We start from the raw sequence: 27,068 nt of genomic DNA on the forward strand, positions 1-27,068 counted from the left end.
CATAAATACTGAGATTCATGAGGTTCATTCCTAAATGAATCTTTAGTTCCTGCTGCCTACGCCTGTCTCTAGTAGAGCACTGAGGGATTTCCCTAAATCTCTGTACAAGCTCTATGTGGAGCTCATGAAACCCAAGGAATTTTTTCAGTGGGCTGGAGGACAGCTGTGGTGTACTGCCTCATGACGAGACCTGCGAGTGAAGTGATAACTAGCTACCAAGACATGCGTTCCACCATGATTCCTTTTGGCATGACTCCAGCCATTCCAGTCTTATTTCTTTGTCCTTTTTGTAGCCCTGTTGACTTTAGGGTTAAAAATATAGAGGTTAGGAACTTTGTAGGGATGCAAAAAGCTCACCCTCCTATTAGAGGGCTTGGTTGAGATTCTTTGTGAGAGGCTTGGAAATGTAAAAAGGTCAACTTTGTCTTCAGAGAATAGGTGGGGTGCTTAGAGACCCAGGAATATGCTCACACCATGCCATAATTCCAATTTCTTTGAAGCATCCTTAACTGCCTAGTTCATTGAAATGAGAATCATACTTTCTTAAAAAGTAGTTTTTGTCCTGTATGACCTTGGGCAAGTCAGTTGACCCCCATTGCCTAGCCCTTACTGCTCTTCTGCCTTGGAACCCCAATACACAATATTGATTCCAAGATGGAAGGTAAGGGTGGTTTTTTTTTTTGATGGTTTTTGGGCTAATTTGGATGGAGAGACAAAACATGGGTCTATAGAAATTCTTTTTATTATATTCCTCAGACTTATTGTTTGCTCAGAATTCTTAGAGCATTACTGGTGCCTTTTATCTACTAATCATATCCCTCTCCAAAGAAAGAAATAATAATTTAAAAATAAAATGTAAAAAAGGCAAGCTTCATTTTTAGGACATATAGTTAATTTGATCATTTTTAAAAATTTAACTTCATTATTGCCCATGATCTCTGTTGTCCATATAAATAATCTCTTTAATGAAGTATGATAATCTTTTGTAGTAATTTCCAAGTCTTCCATTTATTTCTCTGTAATAGATCTGAAAACTCTGGGATATTTTTCTGTCTTCTTCATAATAACAGTGTAGCACTTGGTCTTTGCTATGATGAGGCCAATCTCCTTTTCTGCAACCCATGTGGCATATAAGTGTATAGGTTTGGTTCTTGAAGATTCAGAGACTTTGGCCTTGATTTCATCTTTTATTTGAACTTTAAAGTGGCCAATTGGAGTTGGGGGAGAGCGTTTTTTAAAAATTACTTTCTGTTGTCCTAGTGTGAAATTCAATTTGATGAGAATTTGTAAATGCAAATAAATGTCACAGTAAAATGGTTTTGTCCAGGTCTCAACCCTCATGTTTATTTTACCTTGAATGCTTTTAGACAAATGGTATCATTTTTATTTTCTTATTTCTTGAAACAAATTTAAATCTGAATTGAAGAGGATTCAGATTCACTTATTTTGGTGAAAGTTTTGGTAATTTTTTTAAAGACAGAAATGAGACCTTTCTTTCTTTTCTTGCATTCCCATTCTTTGCTGCTACCAGATTCCTGAAGCCAGGCATAAATGACTTATAGATGTGTATCTCTATGCTAAGTAAGGCTTCATTTGTAATTGCACTTTATTTTCAGATTTTGACCTTGGCTTCCCTTTTTAGAGATCAATTTGATCTGAAATGCCTTTGGAATATTAAAAACATACAACTTGCAACACAAAGAGATAAATTATTTCCTTTGTAATTCCATTATTAGCCAGAAATATGATCCCAGTGGAGCAGATAGAGTATGCTGAAAATTAAAATTACTCATTTTTCCCATCATTTGTGTGTGTGGGGGGAGGTAGACTGGGGGAAAAGCCAATGAATACTTGGTAGATTATTTGAGTGTCATTCTTTTCTCCAGTTATAATCAGTACCCTTTGGTTGGAGGACTAAGAGGACTCTGAATGATGAATGAACACTGACAAGGTGTTTGTTTGTTTTTTAATTTAAAAAAGTTCTCAAGATGTTAAACACTTCTTTTCCTTTCTTGATATTTAATGATCTAAAAAATTGTATTTTATAATAGAATTAGGGACTTTGAAACTCAGTTGCCTATTGTGGGCTTGTTTCTGTCTTTTTCCTGAAGTTACACATTTTAGCCAGAAAGGGAAGAGCCTGGTTTGGCTTTTTTCATCTGAAGCTTAAGGAGTGACATCCATTATACTTATGCATCCTATTCAGAGTATTTGAATTATGTTTCTTTGCCCCATGGTTTTCAACTCCCACATATTGGAAGCCAAGTAATAACTTCCCCCTCCCTTCTGAAATTACAGTATTACAAAAATAGCATCATAAGCATTATCTTTTAAAGTTATTCTTAGAAAAGTGAAAGGAGAAGCACTGGTCTCAAAGGGTCAAGTGAGCACTTATTAAATGCCTACTATGTGGCAAGCATAGGACTAGGTGCTACAGCTATAAAGACCAAAATGAGTTTCAAGGTACTTGTATTCTTTTGGGGTCTTGGTCCTTGTTGTAAGAGTTACCAATGGCAGACCACTTGGCCTTTATTGCTTCCACATATAGAAGTTAAAAGGGTTAGATATAGGTGATCTCTCAAAATTCATGCAGCCCTTTTAGCTTTCTCATTGGACAAAATAAGTCCTCAGTCAGTTTTCTCCTCCTCAAACCACCCTTGTTTCCCATATCAAATGACCATTTTCTACCATGGCTCAGGCTATGCTCCTGTTTTGTGAAAATGTGTTGAGGGAGATAAAAAGGTATAGACGGCCTTTCCTTCTGCTTGCTCCCTCCCACCCCCAAAAAATTGATTTATAATTTTTTAAAGGCAATATGTTGTTCAACAATATTTTTTCAATACTTTAATGGCAATGTACTAGTGAAGTCAGACACCAAAGCCTTAATCTGATACTAGATCATGTGAATGTAAGGAAGCTGAAATGATTTCAAGTACAGTTCCAGTGATGGATTTTGTATCTACTAAGGACCAGTATAGCTTAGCCCTGAAAGATGTAGCAACTCGAATGTTGACTACCACGGTTGTTTTCGTTTTTTTCTTGGCCACAGAAATTAGAAGCCCATCTATCAAGCTGTTGGGGACATTTTTATTTTCTTCAGCAGATCCTTGCATTGATGATACCTGACTCCTTAAAACATTAACTCGAAATACAGTTGTTCTTTCTTGCAAAGAATTTTAGAGCCAAAGGAAGCTATATATAGACTATGCTGCAATGTTACCGATGGTAGATTCAGGAGAATGAAATCTCATGTCCTTTAGTGAAGGGGACGGAGCTTTGCATTTTTAGTAACTTAGAATTTTTGGCCAGGATAAAGGTAAGACTCATGTGAGCAATTTATTTATAACTTCCAATAAAGGTACAGGTCTAACTAGATCCGAAGGACTGTTTGGCGTGCATAAAATGTATAAATACAGCAAAATCCTTTTTTCACAGCCTTCATATGGTACAGTGAAATTATTCTTCACGTATATTGACCCATCCAAAAGAGGTGTCAAAATTAGCTCATTAGTTTTTATTACATAAGGAATAAAACCTGGGGTCCTAAATTTAATCTGTTTCTATTTCATGAACCTGTGAGACTTACTGTCAAATAATTAGGCTTTTAACTTCTATAGATGTTTAGATTATGTATTTTGTGCATTAATAAGAGACTGGGCTGAAAACTTGGAATAATTAGTTTTATATGCTAGACATTATCTAGTTCTGTGATCTCGGGATAAGTTAACTTTTCTAAGGCCCAGTTTCCCCCATCTTCAAAATGATCTATATCCATAGCGTTGTTGTCAAGGTGAAGCAGAATGTTAATGTAAGTGCATTTTACAAATAGTAAAGCATTAAGCAAATATAAAGCAAATATTAAGCTTGGAGTTGGAATCTCTCTTTATTCTACTCTTCTAAATATCAATATGTGCCTATTAGGCAGCCTAACACAATTAGTGCTTGCTTTATCACATTATGTATATAATTAGTATTTTCTACAGTTCTTTTAACAGGTTCAGGCTTTAATTTCTTTAATATATCATAGATCAGATACATTTCTCTGAGGATTTGGGTAGAAGGGAGAGAATATGCTAAAAATTGTTCATGATATCTCTTACAATCATATGAAACATAAGAATAGGAGCCTCGGTGGGGAAATTCCCCCTACCACCCTATCTCTTCTATAATGTTTAGCAACTTAGAAAGTTGCCCAGGACATTAAAGGGTTAAATGACTAAGTGACTTGCCTGGTGTCACAAAGGCAATTTGTGTCAGAGGAAGGACTTAAAACCCAAGGTCGGCCTGGTTTTTGAGGTCAGCTCTTTTTCCACTATGTCAAGCGGCCTCTATAAAACATAAGTAAGAAAAATTCCCAGGTTTCCAGGGTGGGAAATGGGTTTTAAAGTTATTTTAGCTATTAAAAATGGAATGGAGAAAATGTTAGATTGTAATATTTTTGAGCAATGGTAAAATCATATATATTTTACATGTGTATATATGTATAATACACACATACATACAGGCTGCAGTTTTTCATTTTGTTTGTGTGTTTTCACCTATGTATATGTATGTATGTATGTCCATATTTTTGTGTGTATTTATGTGTTGAAAAGTCATGTTCTGTGCTCATATATTAAGGGAGTTTGTAGTCCTCTTTTATATTGCTCCAGGACATCTTGGGCCAAGCCCTGATGTTCCTAGGCTATTGTTTCTGAATTATAGCAGTCAAAAGTGGGCCTACGTTAGAACAGCTGGGTGGCCAAAAGAGAGTGGTATTGGGATTTTGTGTCAATATTGTGGCTCTGTTTAGTATCTGGGAAAGTTGTAATAAGTTCTAAATGGCCCATTAACTATATTGGAGGCCTCATAGCAGTGCTAATTTCCAATCGTGCTGGGTTTGCAATTTACATATTAAAAAATGTTCACTTGGTGCGTTCAGGGACGAAGCTGATATCCAAGTCAAGCGTTACTCTAAACATTCCTATTTTTTGGTCCAGTTATTCCAATTGAAAGATGCTGGTTTTACTGTCTGTCTCTCGGTATATGTGAATAATTCTCAGTGAAATTGTTAAAAGAAATCAGTTTGATTATAGCGGCAAAAATGTCTTCACAGGGTTTCAGTTCACTTTTAATTTTAAGTCCCAGGACCAAAAGAAGATTGTTGTCTAATGGAACACTATATCCTCTTCTTCCCATAACTGTTTTCTTAATGCCCTTTCAGTATTGGGGGGACAGGTGGGAGAGCTTTTAAGAATGTTTCCAGAGAAACTTCACAAAACTGCATGGCCAACCACCTTCATCATTGTAAAATTAAAAATCATGCACATTACTTTCCCCCTTTTACATTCTACAACTATAGAGAGTAGCACACGATACATCTAGATGTTGTTTAAGGTAGCGCGTCAGGATAGTTGCCAAGATAACTAGTTAATACTACTTTTAAATCAGGCTCTTAATTAAAATGCTTATTTTTGTGCAAGAAAACTACACATTAAACCGAATTTGGAAAGATTAGATTGGAATTGCCTCAAATTCAATTAAGCCACACTGCATGGACGTGCTGGGAATATAAATACAATTACTGTAAATTTGTACAAACTGATTTGTTGCATTATCTTGCTAATCTAACATACGGTACTTTTTGTGTCCATATTGCAGACGGCAACTCCAAACTAACATGGCAGTCAGACTGTGTGATGTGGCTTCTCTGCTTAGAAGTGGTTCGTGGGCAGCAGAGCCTTGGACTGGGGTCTGTGGGATTTTTCTTAAATTCTGTAGGCTACTTTTTTAGCATGTTGCAGTAGTGCTGAGGCCATACCAAACACTTGAATCTTTCATTTGGCGCATACTATGTATGTCTATTCTTACATTTCAGCCCATGTTGTATGGCCTTGCTTAGGATTTTGAGCACATTGCAATTTTTAATATGGTGATAAATGTAGAATTAGAACCACACTTTGTATAACTTGTAATCTGAATTAGGTTTTGGTGCAGATTCAAAGAAAAGAGTGGAAAGTTTTGAACAAAAAAGTTTTGGTATGGTCTGAATACTAAGTTACAGTAACTTGCATTCTGTTTCACTATGTATTTTTTTGGTTACTAAATTTTGAGGTTATTGACAAATCCTGATGGTTTAAAAACTATTGAAATTATTTAAAAAAAATTATGGCTGAAAATCATTTGCCCAATAACTGCTGAACAAGTTCTCATTCTGTGAACAGTTGTGTTGAGCCTATCAATGGAATATGCATTATTTGTAAAATATAGCACATTAGTATCATTTTATTCTGAGCAGATGGTTCTATAGCTGAGAAATGCTGTAATTTTCAGCGTGCACAGCCTACTGCAGCTGTTCACTTGAATGTTGGCTTAGGATCTCATTCTTGCCACCTGAACATGAAAATAATTGTGCAATTAAGTATGGATTGTTTGTTGTCCTTGCTAAATCCTGCTAATTTCAATCAATGAATACTTTATATTTTAAACACTGTCCCAGTGAGCTTTAGACAGAATCTAACATTTGGGGCCCCATAGTTCTTTCCCATAAACTAACACAGGAACAGCAGGTGGGTTTTTTGTTTGTTTTGTTTTTGTTGTTGTTTTTTTAATTGGCCTTGGTCATTCTTTTTCTGAAGTTCATTGGTTTGCTAGATTAAAGGAAAGGGTTAACCTGAAAGAAAAGGGTTAACCCATCAAAAATGTCTTTTGTGGGAGGAATGGCATGTAGAAAAAGTACTTTGGGGCAGTTTGGAATGATAGTATTGTTTTGCAAAATTGTATTGATTAGAATTTCTTAGGAAGACAATTATACTTTCCCCATTTTAAACAAATTTGTTACATTTTATTCTAAAAAACACAGCTTAATTAATGTAGTATAGTATCCTGTTCTCCTTAAGTCTCCTTAACATATTTCAGATGCTTCCTATTTGTTGTTTTGTTTTGTTTTTCCTATCCTCAATATCCCTGTGAAGGAAGTATATATGATAGATGATAGAATTCCCTTGTTGGAAGAGAGAAAATAAAAGTTTGGAGGTATTGAAATTTATCCAGTGTCACAGAAGTAGACTGGTTTCAATTCCTCTTTAATTACAGCATTATTGATTCTAGGCCAGTCCACTTGTTCTTTAAGGCCTACTTGGACATAATGAATGTTTTGCTTATTCATTGGTGTATTCCCTTAAAAATTTTTTAGGTATGATAATTTAAAACTACTTTTGTCTTCCCCTTATAACTTTTTCTTCTTTCCTTCTCTTATTCTAAGACATCCTCCTTTATTGCCATTTCTTCTTATTTTTTTAATATTAAGATATTACAAATTAAAATCCCCACTATTTTAGAATGACTGTCTTTTTAGAGGTTGTTTCTCTGTGGAGACTAGATATTTTATTGATAATGTCTTTGGATGGGCAACATTTGCAATAAAACTTCAGATTTTCAGAACCCTAAAAATTTAATCCTTTTGTTTTAGGGTATCTTAAGACTTTTTGGAAAATTTAGGATTGTGGTTTGTTACTCTTCTGTATGAAGAGTTACAGGTTGGATGCTATGAATGCTAGACCTTGTTAATTTTTAGCGTATCCTTATTAGTCTGGGTCCCTATTGGCCAACACTGACATTTATTTGTCTAGCATATTTGAAGTTTGTAGTTGTCTTTTACTAACCTTATTTTAAGCATGGCTCAAGTTAGAATTGCTTGAGCTGGTCATTTTCAAAAGTTGATTTGTTTTCATTGTGTTTTTTCTTTTATGTGTGAGTGAGCTACACAGTTTTACTAGTGTCAAGCCAAAATGCCAATTTTCTGTAGAGATTTTATTTTGATACTGTAGTAGATCTGTTGCCACTAACCTGGTGGTTGAGAATTACTAAGTGGTATTTTTTTTTCCTTAGCTCAAATGGTTGGAGAGAATGGCCTAGTAGTAATTTAATAAAGTGAAAACAGTATTCCATAGTTTCATTCCCAAACTTTCATTCAGATGCTATTCCACTGCCTAACAGATGACATCCATGATTTTTCTTCCTCTCAACTCATAGGCAGGATAGTTATAGAATTCTGTCAATCAAAAACTTACCAATATGTAACCAAAACAGTACATGTTAACAAAATTGTGCATTTCCTCTTTGATTTTTAAGCTTATAGATGTTAGTGTTTGAGAGTTAAAATTCTAAGGAGTACATCCAATTCTCCTTAGGCTAGGAGGTTTTTTGCAGCACATTACACCACGCATCAGTAGTATGGGGTTCAAATCTGTGTGCTTAGGCACAACAAACTTGACCTGAAGTCCGTGGAAGTTCCAGGTGAGTAGGGGGATCTAAATAGATCCAGAATGTGATAGAGAATGTTTCATTTAGGATTATATGCATGCGCAACAATGCACATATCTATATTGCAATAATATGTGATGCTAAAAGTATATTTCCATATATTAATGGGAGTTAAAGTGTGGGTGTTGTGGTCTAGTAGAGGCTTTATTGTAATTCTGACAGTACAACTTGTGTTTAGTGACATGTCTTTAAATTCTTGGCTGGAATCTCTTTTAATAGATTGTGAAATATGAATTCTGACATTTCTTATTTTCTCTGTTTTTAGCAGGTAATTGCTGCCATGGAAACACAACTGTCTAATGGGCCAACTTGCAATAACACAGCGAATGGTCCAACCACCATAAACAACAACTGCTCATCACCAGTTGACTCTGGGAACACAGAGGATAGCAAGACCAATTTAATAGTCAACTACCTTCCTCAGAACATGACTCAGGAGGAGCTGAAAAGCCTCTTTGGGAGCATTGGCGAAATAGAGTCCTGTAAGCTCGTAAGGGACAAAATAACAGGTACGTACCTAGTTATATAGCTTGCTTCCTGTTGGAAGAGTATCTTTGGAGGTGGTAGGACTTTAGCCTCACCTGCTTGTTAGTCGTGTCATGCTTAAATTTTGCACAATTTAGCTAATCTCTTCATTCCTGACTGTGTATCAATGGCATCAAATTCAGGAGAATGGCTATTTAGTTTCCCTACTTTTAAGAGGATTAAAATTAAACTGCATTTGTATTAATTGGGCCTTAATATCTTCCAAAATAAATAATAAGGATATGCTTACAAGGGGAGGAAAAAGTTGTTACATTGCCCAGCCTTTCTTTTTGAACTTGGCAAGTCGGATTTTTGCTTAAGGATGTGCATGTTTTGTCCATCTTTTTAAAAAAAAAGAGTCTTCTTGGATCTCTATTCCATATTTGGTAATATATGAGTTAAAGGCATATGGAAACATTTATTTTGCTTTTGTATAAAGTCGCTGAACAATAAATATTAATTTGATTTGATTTGCATTTAGTTAGCTCTTCAGTTGTCACATTAAAAATACTGCTTAACTTAATTCTGGGAAAATGCTGCATGAATGCTTTCACCTCAGACATTATTTAGCAGGAACAGATGAAACTGTACACTATTTCCTGACTGAAGTAACATCCTCTTCTTCCATGTGTTTTTTGCTTCTGTATTTCTAGATTCTGTGATTGTTGTAGCTTCTTAGTAACTGCCTTTTGCTTCTCTGGGGGTCTTCCCCCCACTCTAGGCCCTCATTAAGTTAGGAAGAGGGAAGTACTTGTAGAGGGAAAAGGGCAGGGGAGGAGGACAGAATTTTGCAAGCCATCAGGGGATTAATTTTTATTTTCCTCTAGCTTAAATAAAGAACTGGAAAGCCAAATAAATTAAGTTTTCCATTACCATTTCTTTGAGATACGATACCGTTCATGTGTACAGGGTATAAATAGACCAAGAATATTAAGAGATAAAATCAAGCATGACTCTAAAAATGATAAAATCATTGAAAAGCTCCCAGATAGTCCAGTCAGATTCTTCTCAAAACTTTTACTTGAACTATTAAATTTTTTTTAATTGGTAAAATTTAACTTTTACTTTATTTGCATGTCTATCTTCCTGTGATTATTTTACTAGTAAAACAATCAAAACATTGGCAACAGGAAGTAAAAATGAAAAACAGAGAGCAAGAGCATGGAGTATCTTGAAATTTCATCAGATTCCAAAGAAATGGAGAGTTAATTCTCTTCTCTTCTCTTCCTTATTTTTCTCTCTTGGATGTTCAGAAGAAAGAGAAAATTAAGTGAGGTATAGCCACCAAAACATCTTTTCCTATCAGTCTCTGGCAAAGCAAAAGGACATCAAAATGAAGAATATGAATAGAACAGAGAAGATATGAATCTTTTAAATCTACCTAAAAAAAAAAAGACAACTAAGTTCCAAATCTCTGACTCCCTTTCTCTCTTTCTGCTGCCAGTTTGCATACATATAACAATATATTCATTGTGATTCTCATTCTATAGTCTTAGGTTGCTTTCAAAAATTTTAGCTTTAGTGCCATGGCCAGCTGAATGCCAAAGGTTGAACATATTCCCCATTATTAGAGTGTACATTATAATACAATGGAAGAGGCAGCCTACACAGAGAAGTAGTGCCTGTTTTAAAAGATCCTTTCCCAAGTTTGTATATTGGCACCATTTAACTTCTTTTAATATAGACCATGAAAATTGGCTTAAGAAGTACTTGTGCTTTGAGCTTCAGTAAGTTTTTTAAAATTTCTATACATTCTTTAAACACTTAATGTATATAAAAATTCTCTAAACTCTGAACATCAGATAGAATGAGTTAGTAAACAGTGACCTTTTGAAGATGTTTGCCTTCTGCTTAGTATTTGTCAAAATCGGAGTTTTGTCTCTTCTAGAAACATACCAATGTTCTCAGAAAATTTTCAGACTTTAAAAGAATGATATTATTCCACGTGGAAGTGGGCAGGAATGGGGAGAGAGTTGCAGAGGGGGATTTTTAATTTCTCCCATGCCATTTAAAACATTCCTTTATTAATAGTATTTTTTTCCCTTTAGTCCTGACTTTTATGATATATAGGTCTATTGATCTTGTTGGTTTTTTTTTTTATTATAAAAAGGAGAGAGAATGAGAAATAAGTAACTTGCAATCTCAGAAAAAGATTTCTAGAAATATTTGGGAATATTAGTAGGGGAAATAGTTCACAACTCATAAACATGTGTAGAAATGATTAGGAATTTATTTAATAATAAAGATAATAAGATTATAATAACAAAAATAATATATAATAATAATAATAAAAATAACAAGATTCCCTGTGGCAGGGAAATTTAATAGCTTTTGTTCAATATGTAAAGGAGTTTGTGTCAGGGAGGAGAGAAAAGAAAAAGGCATCTTGGTCATTTATCTAGTTTACCTGATTTCCCCTCCCATCCCATTATCTTCTTAATCATAGGTCTATATTACCTAGAGCATTAAGCATCTCAAAGTCTCATCAATATTTTATAAAATTTCTCAATTGTTTATCTTGCCATGCTGGAAAAGTTTAGTAAATTAGTTATTTTAGTAAACTAACCATCCTTTCTTTAAGGTGGTTATCATTTCCTCAAAAATAATAATAGCTATGATAGTAATAGCTTTAATTTATATAGTGCTTACTTATGTGCTAGGCACTGTGCTGAGCAAATTGCAGTTATTATCTTAAAACTTAAAACAACCCGTAGAGGTGGGTGCTATTATTCTTACTATTATAAGTAGGAAAAAACTGAGGCAAACAGGTTCACCAGAAAGAAATGCTTCCCCCCAGGAATTAGTAGATTCATGGGGTCCAAACTTGTAACTTAAAAGTTTATGCTTTTATGATGTTTTTCTTGGTAGCTATCTGTTCAAGCCATATTTACTTAATAATCCTTACTTCTACAGTTTTTTCCTTAAAATTTTTTTTATTTAAGTATTTTTCCGTGTTTACAGAATTCCTACTCTTTCCCTCCCCTTTTTTCTACAGTTGTTTTCTAAAAGAACAAGAGTTGAATAGAATTCAAAGGTTATCTTGTCCAAACTTTGCCTGTGTAAGAATTGTCTTGATGGTGTCATTGACCACAACCTTTTCCTAGTAGCACAATGAAGGGCAGCTTCAGTTCTTCCTTACATTGGACCAGTGTCTGAAACTTATACCACTGTTTCTGCCTTCTGGGGCCATAGAGGAGAAATTTAATTTAATTTCTTTTCCATTTGGCAGTCCTCAAAATAATTGAAGAATGCTCTTTTGTTCCATCTGAATTTACTTTCATTCCTCCAAAGATCCTTCTAGGTCCTTGTCCTCAAGTTTTTTCTGAACAAGCCTCTTGGATATTCTCCAGTATCAATGTGTTTCCCCAGAGTTGAACTTAAAAACAGCATCAAATATTGGGTTTACCGGTCATATGGACAAAGAAGCTTAAAGTCTGCAAAGTACAATTGGGCCCTTTTCCTCATTAGACCATAACATTTGAATCACAGTTTATGCTAATCCTGATCTTATCTCCAGACTGAATTAGGCTTCTAGATGAAATAGAAGCATTCTATCTTGGAGATGAATCCCCTATCCAGACTTTGTTCTGCACCTACATTCTCTTAGGTGTGCCACCCATTCCTCAGCTGTCTCAGCAATCACAGGGCGCAGGTTCAACCATGTTTAGACAATTAAAATGAATTAGACACTTGGTGGTTGTTCAATGGTTTTCTTTGCAAAGATACTGGAATGGTTTCTCATTTCCTTCTCCAGCTCATTTTACAGATGAGGAAAGGGAGACAAACAGGGATTTAAGAACCTTCCTGAGATCACACAGCTGGCAAGTGTCTGAGGCTGAATTTGAATTTGGATCTTCCTGATTCCAGGCCAAAGGTCTATCCACTGCACCACTTAACTGCCCCAGATTCTTCATAGTGTCAAGCTCAAATGGAAAAGATCCCCATAACTACATATTGATTTAGAAAACCACGATTTAACATTATTGATGCTGTATTTTATTTTTATTTATTTTGCTTAACATTTCCCAGTTATATTTTCATCTGGTTCCCTGGCCCTTTATTAATTAAAGATATTTGATTTTCATTTCCAGCTTCTGGATGAGCTGTAAAAAAGTTTACTATTCCAAAGGCCTGACAATCTATTCCCTGTACTTCATAGAATAAGCAAAGAGACAGGGCAGGGCAGTCGTATCACACATGAAAAACTTGATATTCAGTACTTAGAAATATGAGGAAAGTAACTTCTCATTCTGCCTCCCAATCACAATAGGAATAACTTGTTTTGATCGTAGACAAATAAATACTGAGATACACCAGCACAGGTAGATAAATGGATATGTCATCCTTGCACAACTATCTGGAAGTTAGAGAATGATTTTTCCATCCTTTGATGCACTTCGTTCCCTGTGATGTATAAAAGGAACCACAGGAGACAAAGTTGCTTAACTAGACCAAAGACTGGAGACAGGGTTGTGTAATTTTTTCAAAATTTATTAGCTACATCAGACTTGAGAGAATTGACACCCATTGTTAGGGTGAAATCTCTTCTTGGCTAGATTGTTATTTTAATTTGTTCAGAGAAATTTTAATCCCTGCATCAGTATATTTGCAAATAGTAATTCATATTTTCCTCAGTTTACTTTGGTGACTCCTCATCCATGTCAGTGAGTGTTCCCCAAAGCTCTGTCCTAGGCTTCCTTCTCTTTCCTCTCCCTTCTTCTTTTGATAACTTCATTAGCTCTCCTGGGTTTAATTATCACTATGCAGATGGTTCACAGATCTATATATCCAGCCCTAGTGCTTCCGACTTTCAGTCTCTTATTATCAACTGCTTATTAGACATTTCAAATTAGATGGGCTTAGAGGCACCTTGAGCTCAACCTGTCTTAAAAAGAATTTGTTAATTTTCTCTTCATTCTACACCTTTTAAATTTCTGTTGAAGGTACTATTATTTTTGTGTTAGAATGGATTGCTTACTTTCAACCCACAAATCCAATCATCTGATAAATCTTGCCAGTTCTACCTACACAACATTGCTCACAGACTACCTTATTTATTCACACAGCCACCACTCAAATTGTCATGTGGTTCAAGAGAGATTCATATATCAGTCAGGGAACATTTATTAAACACCTACTATGTGCCAACCACTTTGCTAGGCTACGCAACAACAGAAAAAAAAAACAATCCTAGTTCCCAAGAAACTTGCCTATTAGGATAGATCAGAACAAGCAGAAATAGAACAAATATTAAAATGTTAAGAAATATTAACAGGCAGAAATAGAAAAAAATATTAAAATAAATTTAAGATAGTTAAAGGAGAGAGGGCATAACCAGTTAAGAGATCAGGAAAGACTGTAGGTTGTATGTATAAGAAAATAGGACTGTGGTACAGAAGCCAGGAGTTCTGTTTTTTATTTTGGCTGTAACTAGTTAATCTCGTTTCTATAGTTGTAAAGTGATGGGTTTAGAATAAAGGACCTCTAAATGTCCTTCTAGGTCTGACTTCATTTCTACATCTGCTCTGAGGTCAACCAACTCTTGCTATAGAAAAATAGTAAAAATTTTACAGGTGTTCAACACTGTTCTATTTAACTTAAGACGGGATAGTCTAGTTTATCTGCACCCAGTTTCAGAGTTATTACATCGTCAGGTAACTTGTGCACTGGTTTAAAAAAATGAATATAACTTCAGAAATAAGAAAGCCATAGAATTAGAAAGGGCCACGGAGACCCACTTGATTTATCGGGTCCTTTCAATCTCCTATAGTTAGGTAAAGATTCAGGTCATGAAAAGTCTTTCATTAGAATTAGAAATTCTTCACCTAGTAGTGGTAATCGAATCTTAAATACCATGGAGCTGTATTTCTGGTTCTACCACCAGCTTTGAGACTTTGGACAAATCATTTCAACTCTAAGGTTCCTTCCGGTTGATTCTAAAAAATTTATAATAAAGCTTTTACAAAATATTAACAGCTCTAAAAACCTAACTTTTAAATCTTTCATCCTGCATTTAAAACTCATTTTGTCTTATTCTTTTTTCTTTTTTTTTTATTCTGCATGTAGAAAAGTCTAAAAAGATGTGTTCTATTAATGTGTTTAAATCCCATCATTTTGTTCAACCTACTTGAAACATTGCAGGTATGGAACATTTTCACAGGTCACCTACTCACTTCTCTGGGATGCTAATCTCTAAGAGTGCAATGTGAATATTCCCTTATTCAACATAATTAATTTCTGTCGAAGATAGATCAGGTATTTTTTTAGGGATGAGGTGGGTAAGGTACAATTAGAGCTCAGTATTTTGTAATAATGACAACCCCAAGTTTTACATGAATATATTTTGTAGTTACTGAACAATTTAAAAGGGTCTATCATTTACTTAGGTGGTGTTCTTGTAGGGATTAGCATGAAATATGTTATGTGCTGGAGGAGATACATTATTTAGCTGAAATAAAATTGTCCTTAAAAATGAGGTCAATTAAGGTAGTTGTTCCTCTTAAGTTGTACCTGAACTGAAAGATTTTTTGGTCTAACTTTTTATTACCCCATCATAACATTTTATATAAGGGTTAAAACATGAAAAAAATTTAAGTAGAATAATTCACATAAATGGCATTAACTAATTACATAAATTGTTTGTGCATTAGAAAATAGCTGTAACAAGTTTCTAGCTATAGCAATTTCCTGTGAGAACTTTAATATTATTCATACAATGGAGAGATTAATGAAACAGTTTAGCCCTTAATTTTTTTCTAATTAAAATCTAATCTCCTTTACTTAGATCATAGTTCAAAGTTTTTCAAAGGTCATTGATTTTTTAAAATTGAATATCATGTCTGTATACATGTTAACTCTCCTAAAGAACCTTAATTTCAAACATACAGACATTAGCCTATTTTGTGACCACTGTAGAAGCAGAAAGAGAAATAACAGTGATATTCCATGTGTTGAAGTAGCTAGGTCTTCGTTTCCATCATTTATTATCATATTTCCCCTAATTTTTGTCTCCCAGGTAGGGTTGTAAGCTCATTGAGCTTGAGATAGCATTTTCCTTCCCTGTATAGCCTCCCCCTACCTGCTACCACAAGTACTTTAGGGTGGAGTTTAAATTTAAATCTATTCCTTGCCTTGGATGGATTGGTAAAATCATTTCATCAAATCTTATGGGTTGTGATAGTCAGGAAACACTTGGTTTATCAGTAGCCAAAGATAGAGAGGGCCCTTTGTTTATGTGACTAACTTAAGCCTGACCAGGACTGATAGCTGTCAAATTATACGAGCAATTATGAAGGGTCCTCCTCCCTAACTATAAAGTAGATATTTCCTTCTTTGTCCTCAGCCTCTCACCCAAATAATCTGTTCCCATCTGTTGTTCAACAGCTAAATCAAAAAATACTATCATTTTTTTATTTTGTCCTTTTACAAACTAGTCTGGGTCCATAATTAAATCTACTAAGTAATTATAGCAAATGAGATAGGGCTAGGAATTAGACCTGAGATTTAATTGCCAATAAGGACATCCTTGATAAGAAAACTCTTCTCAATATAGGCATCCTTGTTTACAATTGAGGAGACTCCTGCCCAGGGGCATATAGTTTGTATATGGCAGAGATGTGACTAGCCAGACTTGAGGCTGACTCCATCCACCTCCATCCACTGCCTCTCCACACAAATTGGTCCATATAGTTATTAAAGCCAGAGGAAGCTATCACATTGGGGATAATTCCTAATTCAGTTTCTTTCAGGTAGACTATAGACATTGGGAGAGGTATTCCTCCTGCCTCAGTGAAAATAGTCATTAATTGGATAGGATTTGGATTTAGATCCTTCTTATTATTTATTGTTCTAGCCCAAGTTAGCACCATTACTTTGGAGCCTCCTATCTAATCCTGGGGGCACCTGATGATTTTAGAGTGTAGATTAAGTATCCTGTGTATTTTCTCATTTCTCTTAAAGTAGGAAGAATGGGTAGATGTTTTTAAGGGCAATCTGGAGACACCTTTGTATAGTAAATGTAAAGAGTAGCTCTGGATTTAGAGATGGAATTCAAACTTAGATTCCCCCTCAATTCAAATGAGCTATTCTTAGGCTAATCTCTCTGAGACTTTTCTCATCTGTAAAATCCTCATATCCTGCCTAGAGTAATTAGATTTTGTGCTGTGCAAATAAGAAAATGTATAATAAAGCATTTTATACAAGTACTAAAACATTGTATACAATGGTCACTGCTTTTTAAAAATTGAGCTGTGCTTAGTGCTCAAGATTAAGGGTTAAAACTGAGAGTTTACACTGGAAAATGCAAGAGCATACTTCAAAGAAATTAATCTGATAGTAGAGGCTGCAGAGTAGTCCTTTGACCCGTCAAGATCCCTGCAAGGAAATCCTAGACTGCAATAGGAGAGCTTTCATTTCATCTTGGCCAGAACCAGGCCTCTTATCACTTGGAGCTCTTTCCAAACCTTGCTGCCCTAACTGCCCGACCTTACCTCCTTCCTGTGGCCTCTTTGCTGTGCCGAGAAGACCCTGGGCTTTCATAGGTGAGCTTTCCTCTTTTCTGGCCTTGTTCACACACACAGGCCCACTTTACATCCCCCTCCCTCAATGGATCCTTTTTATAAATCATCTTCCCCTGATAGAATATAAGGCTTCTTGCTTGGTTGTATTTAGATCTGAGAGCAATTACTCGTACATAAGGTAGAGGATTCAATAAATGGTTTATTATTCATTATTCACTTATTTAGGAATTTAAGAAGTATGATGGGGAGGATTTGGATAAAAGGTCAAAGGAAATTAAAAATTAGTACCATCACTGTGAGCGTATATCACATATTATAAATTCAAGTGAATGAAGCGAATGGTGAGTTCTTGCTATCTCAACACTAGCACAAAACAAAATGTATTTATGAAAGAAATAAGACTTTAGGTTTTTATTATCAATTCTGCTAAAAGTAGAAAAGTTAATTCATTTTTGCATTTCTTTGTTAATTTATCTCTCAAAAGGAAATAATAGTAAGAGGAGCTTTTATTCTATGACTAATTTTACTCATAAGGAGGAATTATTTCATGAAATAGAAGGAATTAGAATTCCTTTTGAGAATTGAAAGAATTTGAGAAGTAGAAAGTATTCTATCAACCCATATTTCACAGCACTTGACATACTTGAGATGCACTTCCCAAATTCAAGAAAGCAGATTTCAGAAAGTTCAGAGAAAGCTAGATATCATCATCCTGTAACCTGAGAGTTGAATAGAAAAGATAACTCAAGAGGGACAAAGGGTTTTCTAAAAATATAATCAAGAAAATGGACCTGATAAATAATAAAGGGAAGTTGGGGTTTAAAGTGACTAGCAAGACTGAGCTCAACTTTGTAGAAAAATGGGTGAAAATGATAAGAGGACATATAAGTAAGGACAAATAAAATTATTGGGAGCTTATAAGTCTTAAAATCTCATAATAACTACAAAGGGGATTTGTGTTTCAGGAATTGAGCTAAGTACCTTTTTACAAATCTTGTTGCTTAGTCGATTAAAATCGTGACCCCATTTGGGGTTTTCTTGGCAAAGATATTGGAGTGGCTTGTCATTTCCTTCTCCAGCTCATCTTATAAATGGAAGAACGGATGCAAACAGGAGTAAATGACTTGTCCAGGGTTACAGAGCCAGGAAGTATCTGAGCCAGATGTGAACTCGGGTCCTCCTAATTCCAGAGCAAGTAGCTGCCCTCAACTCTTAAGATTCTTTAAAAATACTTTATAATGGGGGTAACAAAGATAGTTAGGTATACCATCTTTTTAAAAAAAATGCTAAAAGAAAATAGAAGTCATCTCATCATAACTGTATTGCAGACTCAGTTTTTTTTAATCATAAGGCTTTAATGGTTTATTTTGATTTTTTTAAAAAGCAAAGTTATGGTGTTGCCTAGAAACACTGATAAAGTTATCAGTGCCTAGAAAAACTTTATTCGTGAGGCCTTTACTTCATGCACCATCAACATGTAGTAGTGCCTATATCCAAACTGTAGAAGGAAGGTTGATATTTTGTGTCTCTGGGGATAGCTAATTATTGGAAGACTTCACTGTCATGAGTTTCAGACCTTTATTAACAAAGGTATGGCTTTCATAGCCAGATGAAATTGGTTTACATAAGGTTGTTGGAGGTCCTGCCAACCAATCAGTCAATAAACATTTATTAACACTGTGTGCCAGGCACTGGGCTAAACATTGGAAAGAGGCAAGTTCCTGCCCCAAGAAGTTTACAATTTGTATGTGAATCCATCTTGGGGGAATATAGTCTAGGAATTACTATCTGCAGGGTTATATGAATCCTTATCATTGATTCAAACCTCAACTTTTGGAGCTTAGAGACAATATGAGCCTATCTTTCTGACTTGGATGCTAAAATTTCTGACATAGTATAATAGAAGGAAGGGTAGAGTTGAGAAAATGTATCAGAGAGAGAGTGAGACAATGTATATTCAGCTAGTGATAGAAATCAGATTGGGTTTAATCACATTTTTGCTGCTGGATTTTTTTAAGCCTCTGTCTTTATTTTAATTCTTTCTTCTTGTCACTGATCAACTCATATTAGATTTTATTTTTGGTGTTTTTTTAGGCAATTTTTAATGGATGTAGGAGTAATAACCACTAAAGGGGCAAAACTGAAAACAGGTGACTTCCTGCTTAGATGTTGGGAAAGAGGTACTTGTGTCTAAATAAGCCTGGACCTCTGATTTATTTTTTAGAAATAAATTTGTCCCCCTTAAATAGTCTATATTCTAGATGTAATGGATTCTAGACAGCTGTTTCTTAAAATGGATCATCAAAAAATTAAGGCTTGACTGCATTTGTGCTCTTAGGCTATTTCACTTGGTGTCATTTTACAGAAAAGGATGATTGGTGAAGAATGAGGAAACTTGAGAAATCTTTCAAAGCAAAAAAAAAAAAAGAGTCAAATATGGGCATTACCTTTCCTACAGGTGTGGACACCGGGTCAAGACTAGATGAGTTGGTAAAAGTGGTGAGAACTGAAGTATAAGTGTGTATTTGATATCATTAGAGGAGCATTAAAGAAAAAAAATGGTGATAATTGGGCACTTCCTGTTGATATTCTTCTATAGGGGGTGAAAAACCTAAAACCTGCCTAAGTCCTTGGTGTCCACTACTTATCTACATATCTTATGCAGTTAAATGATAAAATGTCACCTTAGTGTGCTTTTCGTTCTCAACTCTTTAGGGAGATGTATAAAAAAATCTAGTTATAAGATTGCCTTACTTCTAAGAATCTTCTAGAATTCTAACACAGGGTTTTCAGCTTTTTATCCCCTGGACCCCCTTTGGAGCCTGGTAATGTGTTTAAAAGCATGTTAAAATATATAGGGTTGTAACGGAAATTAATTTATTGTAACACAATTATCAAAATATTTTAAAAAGTGTTTACAGACCCTAACTTAGGGCACTAACAGGTGAGAGGATGTAGGGATGGTGTGTAGTGTGCTGACCTCCAAGTCAGGTCAGTGAGACCTAGGTTCAAATACTTCCAACACTTTCTAATTGTGTGATCTTGGATGAGTCAATTAACCTCTCTAAGCCTTAGTTTCATCATCCACAAAATAGGGATAATACCGTTAATATTTAAATCATGGAGTGAAACCGAAATGACAGTGAATATAAAATGCCCTACAAACTTTAATAGAGCAATACATAAATGTCAGTTGTTATTCCTGAAAGTCTTGGCTCACAGAATCAAAGGGACATTAGCTGCCATCTAATCTAATCCCTTTATTATGCAGATGAGGAAACTTAAATCCAGGGGATTTGTGACTTGCCCAAAGTTAAAGAAAAATTTAATATCAGAGACTCAGACTATGCTTCCCAATATCTACGTGTCACAGTGGATAGAGCATTGGGTCTTATATAAGGTAAGGAAGACCTGAGTTCTAATTCAGCCCCGATACATAACTGTGTGACACTAGGCAAGTGATTGAACCATATCCTTCTTAGTTTCCCCACTTATAAAATGGAAGTAATAATAGCATCTACTTTCAAATAAGATACGTATAAATCGCTCAACATAGTGACTGGCACATAATAAGTGCTTAATAATTCGTGTTCTCTTTCCCCTCCAGAGCTTCTTAATTTGGTACAAGGATCAAATCCTAGTTAGTGTTTTAGTTTGTTTCTTTTCCAATGGACCCCTCCCCCACCTCAAGTGATTGTATGTTGATTCCTCTATCCTTTTAATGAATAGAATTATACAGAATAGAATATTAAAAGCACATAAATAAAAGAAGTATGTTCCTAGGTACAGCTCAAGAGTAAATCCAGGGGTCTGTCAACATCTGTTACCTTGTCTTGACTTGGAATTTAACCTATAACTATAGTAATTTTCATTTCCTGTTTAAAAATAACCATCATGCTAGTTTGTAAGGCTGCCACACTGAGAGGAGTGCCTTAAGAGCTCTGCATAAATGTGAACTATTATTTGAAATATACTCACATAAAGCAAAGGAAATTCTCAAATAGTTACAATTATAGGACTTTATTTTTCCCTTCAGTGTTCTGCTTCCAAAAAATGAAAGGGGGGATATGTATTCATACTTGTGAACAAATATAAAAATATTTAAGAACCTTCCTTGTATCCAAAAAACTACTTGAAAATAAATTCTGCTATGATAAATAAAAATCTAAGGCTGTCACCCTTTTGATGTACAGCGATATACACATATTTTGGAAATTATAAATGACTGAGCAGATGACAATCTTCATTGATAGAGACAATCTCCTCAGTGGGAATTTCCTATAGAGATAAAATCACAGATTTAATTAAAAAATTTTCAAAAACTTAGATTAAGAAAACACAATAACTTCTTTTTAGCTTAGTTTAATAAACTTATTATTGGGCGGAGCATGTCTCTCTCATCTTCCTTTTGGACCTTGCATATAGTCTATGAAACAGTAGAAATGATTTTCTTTGGTGAAATTGAATTGGCCTCAATTCATTTCTTACTGTACTTAGATGTACTTCAGAGTTCCGCAAATGAAACATTTTAGAGGAAGAAAGTGGCTACATTATAAGCATTGTCAGCACACCCCAAAGCATTAGCGTAACAGCACTTAATGTTAATGGTTGGGAAATTGGGTGTTTTGGGTTAGTGGATTTTTCTGGTTGATCGTTAATAGCAGCCCATTTAAAAAGTGAAATAGATCAAAAAAGGGTGCACCAGGGTAGGATAAGGTCTAGATCGAAATTTAAAGACATCTACTACAGAGGCTTGCAGAGGGGAATGCAATTCTTGAGAGTTTGAAGTTGAGCCCTGAGCTTTGTGCAAGCCGTGTGACTGTTCACATAAATTAATTTCCTTCTCTTGCTGAACTGTTTCACAGTGTACCTTATCTAGTATCCCTTTATTACTCCATAATGATATCTGCCTTAACAGTCAGGAATTTCTTCCCACTGTCTAACCTCAATCTTTCTGTTGTGATTTTAAAAGATTTTGTTCTCTTTCTGTCCATCATAGAACCCAGAATAACTGTTGATGTTCCGTCTTTTGTCCCTTTGAAAACTTTTCCCCCTTCCACTTTTGTAATGATTTCTTTAAAAGTCCTAATTCCAAACATAAGCAATTTAACCTACTTAAACATTGGGGGGGGGGTAACCTCTTCATGTCTATTTGGCTTTAATTCTGCTACCTAAAATTCAAAGCTATGACTGAAAGGAAAGACATTATTGTGACTAAATATCATCAGAGAATGATCCTGTACAGGTCTGTTGTCTAAAGTCCCAACTAACTAGGTTCAGCAAAGTACATACATGAGTTTGGCTGAAGGAAATTAATATTTTGGCTATATTCAGAGACTATCTTACTAGGAAAAAGAAGGATTGTGATGTGTGTCGGGAAATGTATATAGGAAACACAGATTCTTTATGTTTTGAAATGTCACCATATAGACTTTATGCCCTTATTTTAATTTCTAATGCTGAGAATCTAAGCCAATATGCAGACAGATTATGGAATCTTGTTGATTTTTGCTGCCCTGACTTTTATTTTTGGAAAAGTAGCAAGAAGTTTGGCAATGATAAAGTCAAAATCACATGTTTCAATGAATAGAGTTATATACGTTTATATTACCTGTTCAGGTTATTTACCCTCCTAAGTAGTTAGGTCTCTAGAAGCATAATCATCAACTTTTTAAAAAAGTATTTTACTTATGAATTGATCTCTCAGGGCTGAAACAATGACTTATTCAGCATCCTTTTTGCCATTAAACTTTGAAAATCATTGTCTAAGTACTGTTATATGTGTCTGCCCAATAATTATAGCCACTAAAATCACCTCTTGATTCTGGAGAAAGTTAGAGATGGGGTTAAAAAATACACAATATTTTGGAAACATGTCTTCTGAATATTTAATTAACTCATTTTTATGTAAGTGATCAGTATTTGCCTATACATATGAATTTCTTGAGATTGACATCTAATATGAAATGGGCAACTTGAAATTTTTGATATGTCAATTCCCTCTCACTCATTTTTTGTAAGTGACAGTCTCAGATGCTGATCTAGAGATGTTATAATTTATCAAATACAAGGTTATCTGAACTTAAAATTAGGTCACCAATTCAGGGCAGCCTCCTCTCTAACCTGGGAAGCACAGACTGTTCTGCTAGTTATTATTACCCAGCATGACAGATTTTCTCAGAGAAAACTGATGTCTGATAAATTTTCTCTCAATCAATGTTAGTTAAACCTCTCAAGTTCTGGGAAGATTTCATAACTGGGAACTTCTGGTTAATATTGCCTCCTGGTTGCTCTTCACTTTATAAGGCATTCTTGGGGGGAAACAGTTGGAAGGGCAATAGAGGACTCTTAGAAGCTGAAACAACTTATTGCTTTTTCTTTAACTGAAAAGGCATCGATAGGGTAATGTCTATACATTTGAGGCACCTAGACATCAAAGTGAATACGAGTTCTTGTGCTGAAGTAACTCACTTTCTGTTCAGGGGAGAAAACATATATAGGAGGGTTCCCCTGCAGGACACCTTTGAGGGATGCTAATAGGTCAGGTCTCAATGTCTGCAGGGCTGGAGGGCATCTTTTGGGGAGATGTGGGAAGGCCCAGTGGACCTCCACCAGGCAGGAAAGATCATTCAGTGATTTCTCTGCACAGCCAGTGTTCTGAGCAAACGTGTCTGCTTTGGGGTACAACTGAAGGGGCCTGGCCAAAAAAACCTTTGGGGGAGAAAAGGGAATGAGGGGAGAGACAAGATCCAAGGGAAAGGGAGAAAAGGAGTCTTGGGGGAAAGATTGAAGGGGTGAGCTTTTCCACAGCACTTCCTTCTCTAGGCCACTGCCAAGGGGTAGATAGGGAAGGAGAAGGGCTCCCTGAGACTATGGTTGCTCTTGTGGATCTGCACCCCCACCCCAAATTCTTTAGTGTTTCAGTGGGATGATACTCTCATGGGGAGTAGTAAGAGGTTTTGTTATTTAACTGTTAAGTGACTCTTGGTGACCCCATTTGGATTTTTCTTGCCAAAGATACTGGAGCGGTTTGCCATTTTCTTCTCAGGTGAGAATCTGAGGCAAAAGATTAAATGACTTCCCCAGGGTCACATAGCTAGTAGTGTCCGAGGCCTGATTTGAACTCAGGAAGATAAGTCTGTCTGACTTTAGTCCCAGCACTGTGGCCCGTGCCACCTAGATTCATAGTAAGATCATCTGTCCAATTTTGTGTGAATATTGTTCCGTGAACTAATTTGACTTTTTAACAAATGAAGATATCCTGAGATAATCATTTCCATAGGCCATCTTTTAAAAGGCCTAGAATTCAAACATATTTTAATACTTCCCTGTGTTAGTGGTTTCATAATTATTCTCTTCAGCAGTGCAGGGTTGTTAACTACAACCTTAACGCATCTTTAAGTGAGTCTTCCACAGAAGTCCCAGGTTCCATAAATATTTTTGAGTTGTTTTCTCAATTTTGGAGGTATTTTGTTTTGTTTGTCTTTATGAATATTAGCTCATATCCTAAAGGTTGCTATTCTTGTGATATAAATTATTTGGACTTTGCCAAGCTGGAGCATGCTATTGGAAGATAATGTTTAGGGAACTTAGACTTCATTTAATGTGGAATGTGGAAAGGATGATGAATTATGGGCCCTGTTCACATTCTCTTGGTTTAAGTGCTACATACATTTAATAGACTTTTCCATTCAATGATCAAAAGTTATGAGAAAGAAAATATTCTGATTGCTAGAGTACTTGACTTGGCGTCTGGCAGAGCTGCATTCAGATCCCTGCTTCTGACTCTTAAAAACCCTTATGACCATGGACAATTTATGTAGTCTCTCCTCAATTGTAAAATGAGAATAATAATACCAATAATTCCTACCACATGGGGTGATTGTGAGGCACAAATTAGATTTATTAATGCTATGCAAATGCTACATCAATTTCTTTTTGTAGTTTTCATTTTGTAACTCAAACAAAATTCCATTACTGCATTAACTGATGCCTTTTTGCATATTAAATTTTTTTCTGCCAAAATGCATATAGATTGTATTTTAGAGTTTATTTTTAGCTTTTAAATCCACATTCTTCTCAACATTGTACCTTCTAATTGGAATTTTTATATTACTAAATATAGTAATTCCTGTTTATGGAGTATTGTATTCTCTTCAGTCCTCCATCTACCTCGGATTTTATAGGTTGAGCTTCTCAGCGTAGATTTTTATTATATATCTTAACTCTTGTGAAAATCCAATACCTTGCTTGCCTCGAACTTTGTGCTAGAAATTTTTATCTCACCTTTGACACAGCCACCAATTCAAAAGTGACTTTTGTGTAAATAGGTTAAAGTAAAAAAGGATTCTTATTGAAGTCATGGGAACTTTTCACTTACCTCAATAGAGGCCAATGTTTAAAACATCACTAATGACTAATACTGTCATTCTTCCTTTATTAGCTTCACTTTTTAAATTTTTGAGGTCCAAATTCCCTCAAGCTCTTCCTTCTCCATTGAGAAGGCAAGCAGTAGTATGTTGTAAATGTCTGTTCTACTATAAAGCTTATTGCAGTCATGTGATTCTGAAAAGGACTTTCTCCTGAATTCTTTTGCCTGGCTATGATACAGATCCCAATATGCTGTACTTTCATTCTGAACTTCCTCTACTTCCATAAAACATATTTTGGCTGCCCTAACATTCCATGTTGAAAATATTATCTGAATTATTGATTATCTTTCATCTTCAGTAAGAGTCAAAGTTCACACCTTTTTCTTATACTCTCCAAAAAGGACCTTCAAATAATGTTGTTAAGCTCCCCCTCCACAGCCATTTTTCTTAAATAATTTAACTTTAAACACAAGATTCTTTGAACCAGATTTCCTTAAAAACTAGAAGAGTCTAGAAGGAATAAATCTCTGCAGAGTAATTTATAGGCCTGACTAGAATAAACACATGTTTTTATCCTAAGAAATAACATAATAGGTGATACCTCACATTTTATTTGTAGAATTCCCTGATGTCTAACATCAGAGGCCTTTCAGCAGTTAAAGGATAACTCTTTGTTGATGTAGCTATGCAGTGGGTCTGCCAGGTGGTAGCCTTCATTCAGGAAAATACTGGGTGAGGCCTGAAGGGCAGCTAGGAGGTGCAGCAGAGAAAGTGCCAGGCCTGGAGTCGGGAAGACTTGAAATCGTTCTCAGGCACTGGCTGTGTGCCCCTGGCAAGTCACTTACCCTGTTTGCCTCAGCTTCCTCACGTGTAAAATGAGCTGGAAAAGGGCAGAAACCACTCCAGTATCTTTGCCACGAAGACCCAAAGTGGGGTCACAGAGACTCAAATGTGACCCAAATATCTGAACAGGACATAGGAGGCCCGAAGAGTCATTCCAGGTTTCTCGATAGGCCTTTTTGTTCTAATAGTCAAGGGTTGGGATAGTTCTAATTTGTAAGAAAGTTAGATACGACAAGAGATACTAACTCGATGGAAGGAGGTATCTGATTGGATTTCCAGATCTAGACAACTTACATTAAAGACATTTCATTCATGGGGCTGCTGAGCAGGTTGTAGTCCCTCAGATATCCTAATTCCAAATCCTTTGCACTGATTGGAAATGCGCGCTTGCGTTTTCCTTTGGAATATGTGTTTTCATCATTTTATTCCTTGATTTTTTGAGTGATTAGGAAAAGATGGTGGAAGACCTGAGATGGTCAGCCAGATGTACGCAAGCCTGAATGAG

At 35.5% G+C, this 27,068-nt stretch overlaps 1 protein-coding gene across 24 annotated transcripts in view; it reads left to right on the forward strand.

The window, feature by feature from the left end:
- Positions 1 to 27,068, forward strand: part of ELAVL2 (ELAV like RNA binding protein 2) — a 203,631-nt gene that overhangs the window by 76,177 nt on the left and 100,386 nt on the right. For 7 of the 24 annotated variants that reach the window (XM_056806658.1, XM_056806651.1, XM_056806653.1 and 4 more), the window contains exons 2-3: positions 5,641 to 5,731; positions 8,570 to 8,813. In XM_056806658.1, coding sequence (XP_056662636.1) covers positions 5,660 to 5,731; positions 8,570 to 8,813 — 316 coding nt within the window. In that variant the 5' untranslated portion in view covers positions 5,641 to 5,659. Of the gene's footprint in view, positions 1 to 4,249; positions 4,342 to 5,640; positions 5,732 to 8,569; positions 8,814 to 27,068 lie in introns of those variants that run through there. The other 17 variants (XM_007498079.3, XM_056806662.1, XM_007498080.3 and 14 more) reach the window with 8 other exon arrangements.

This window comes from Monodelphis domestica, chromosome 7 (assembly GCF_027887165.1).
Source record: "Monodelphis domestica isolate mMonDom1 chromosome 7, mMonDom1.pri, whole genome shotgun sequence".
Lineage (NCBI taxonomy): Eukaryota > Metazoa > Chordata > Mammalia > Didelphimorphia > Didelphidae > Monodelphis > Monodelphis domestica.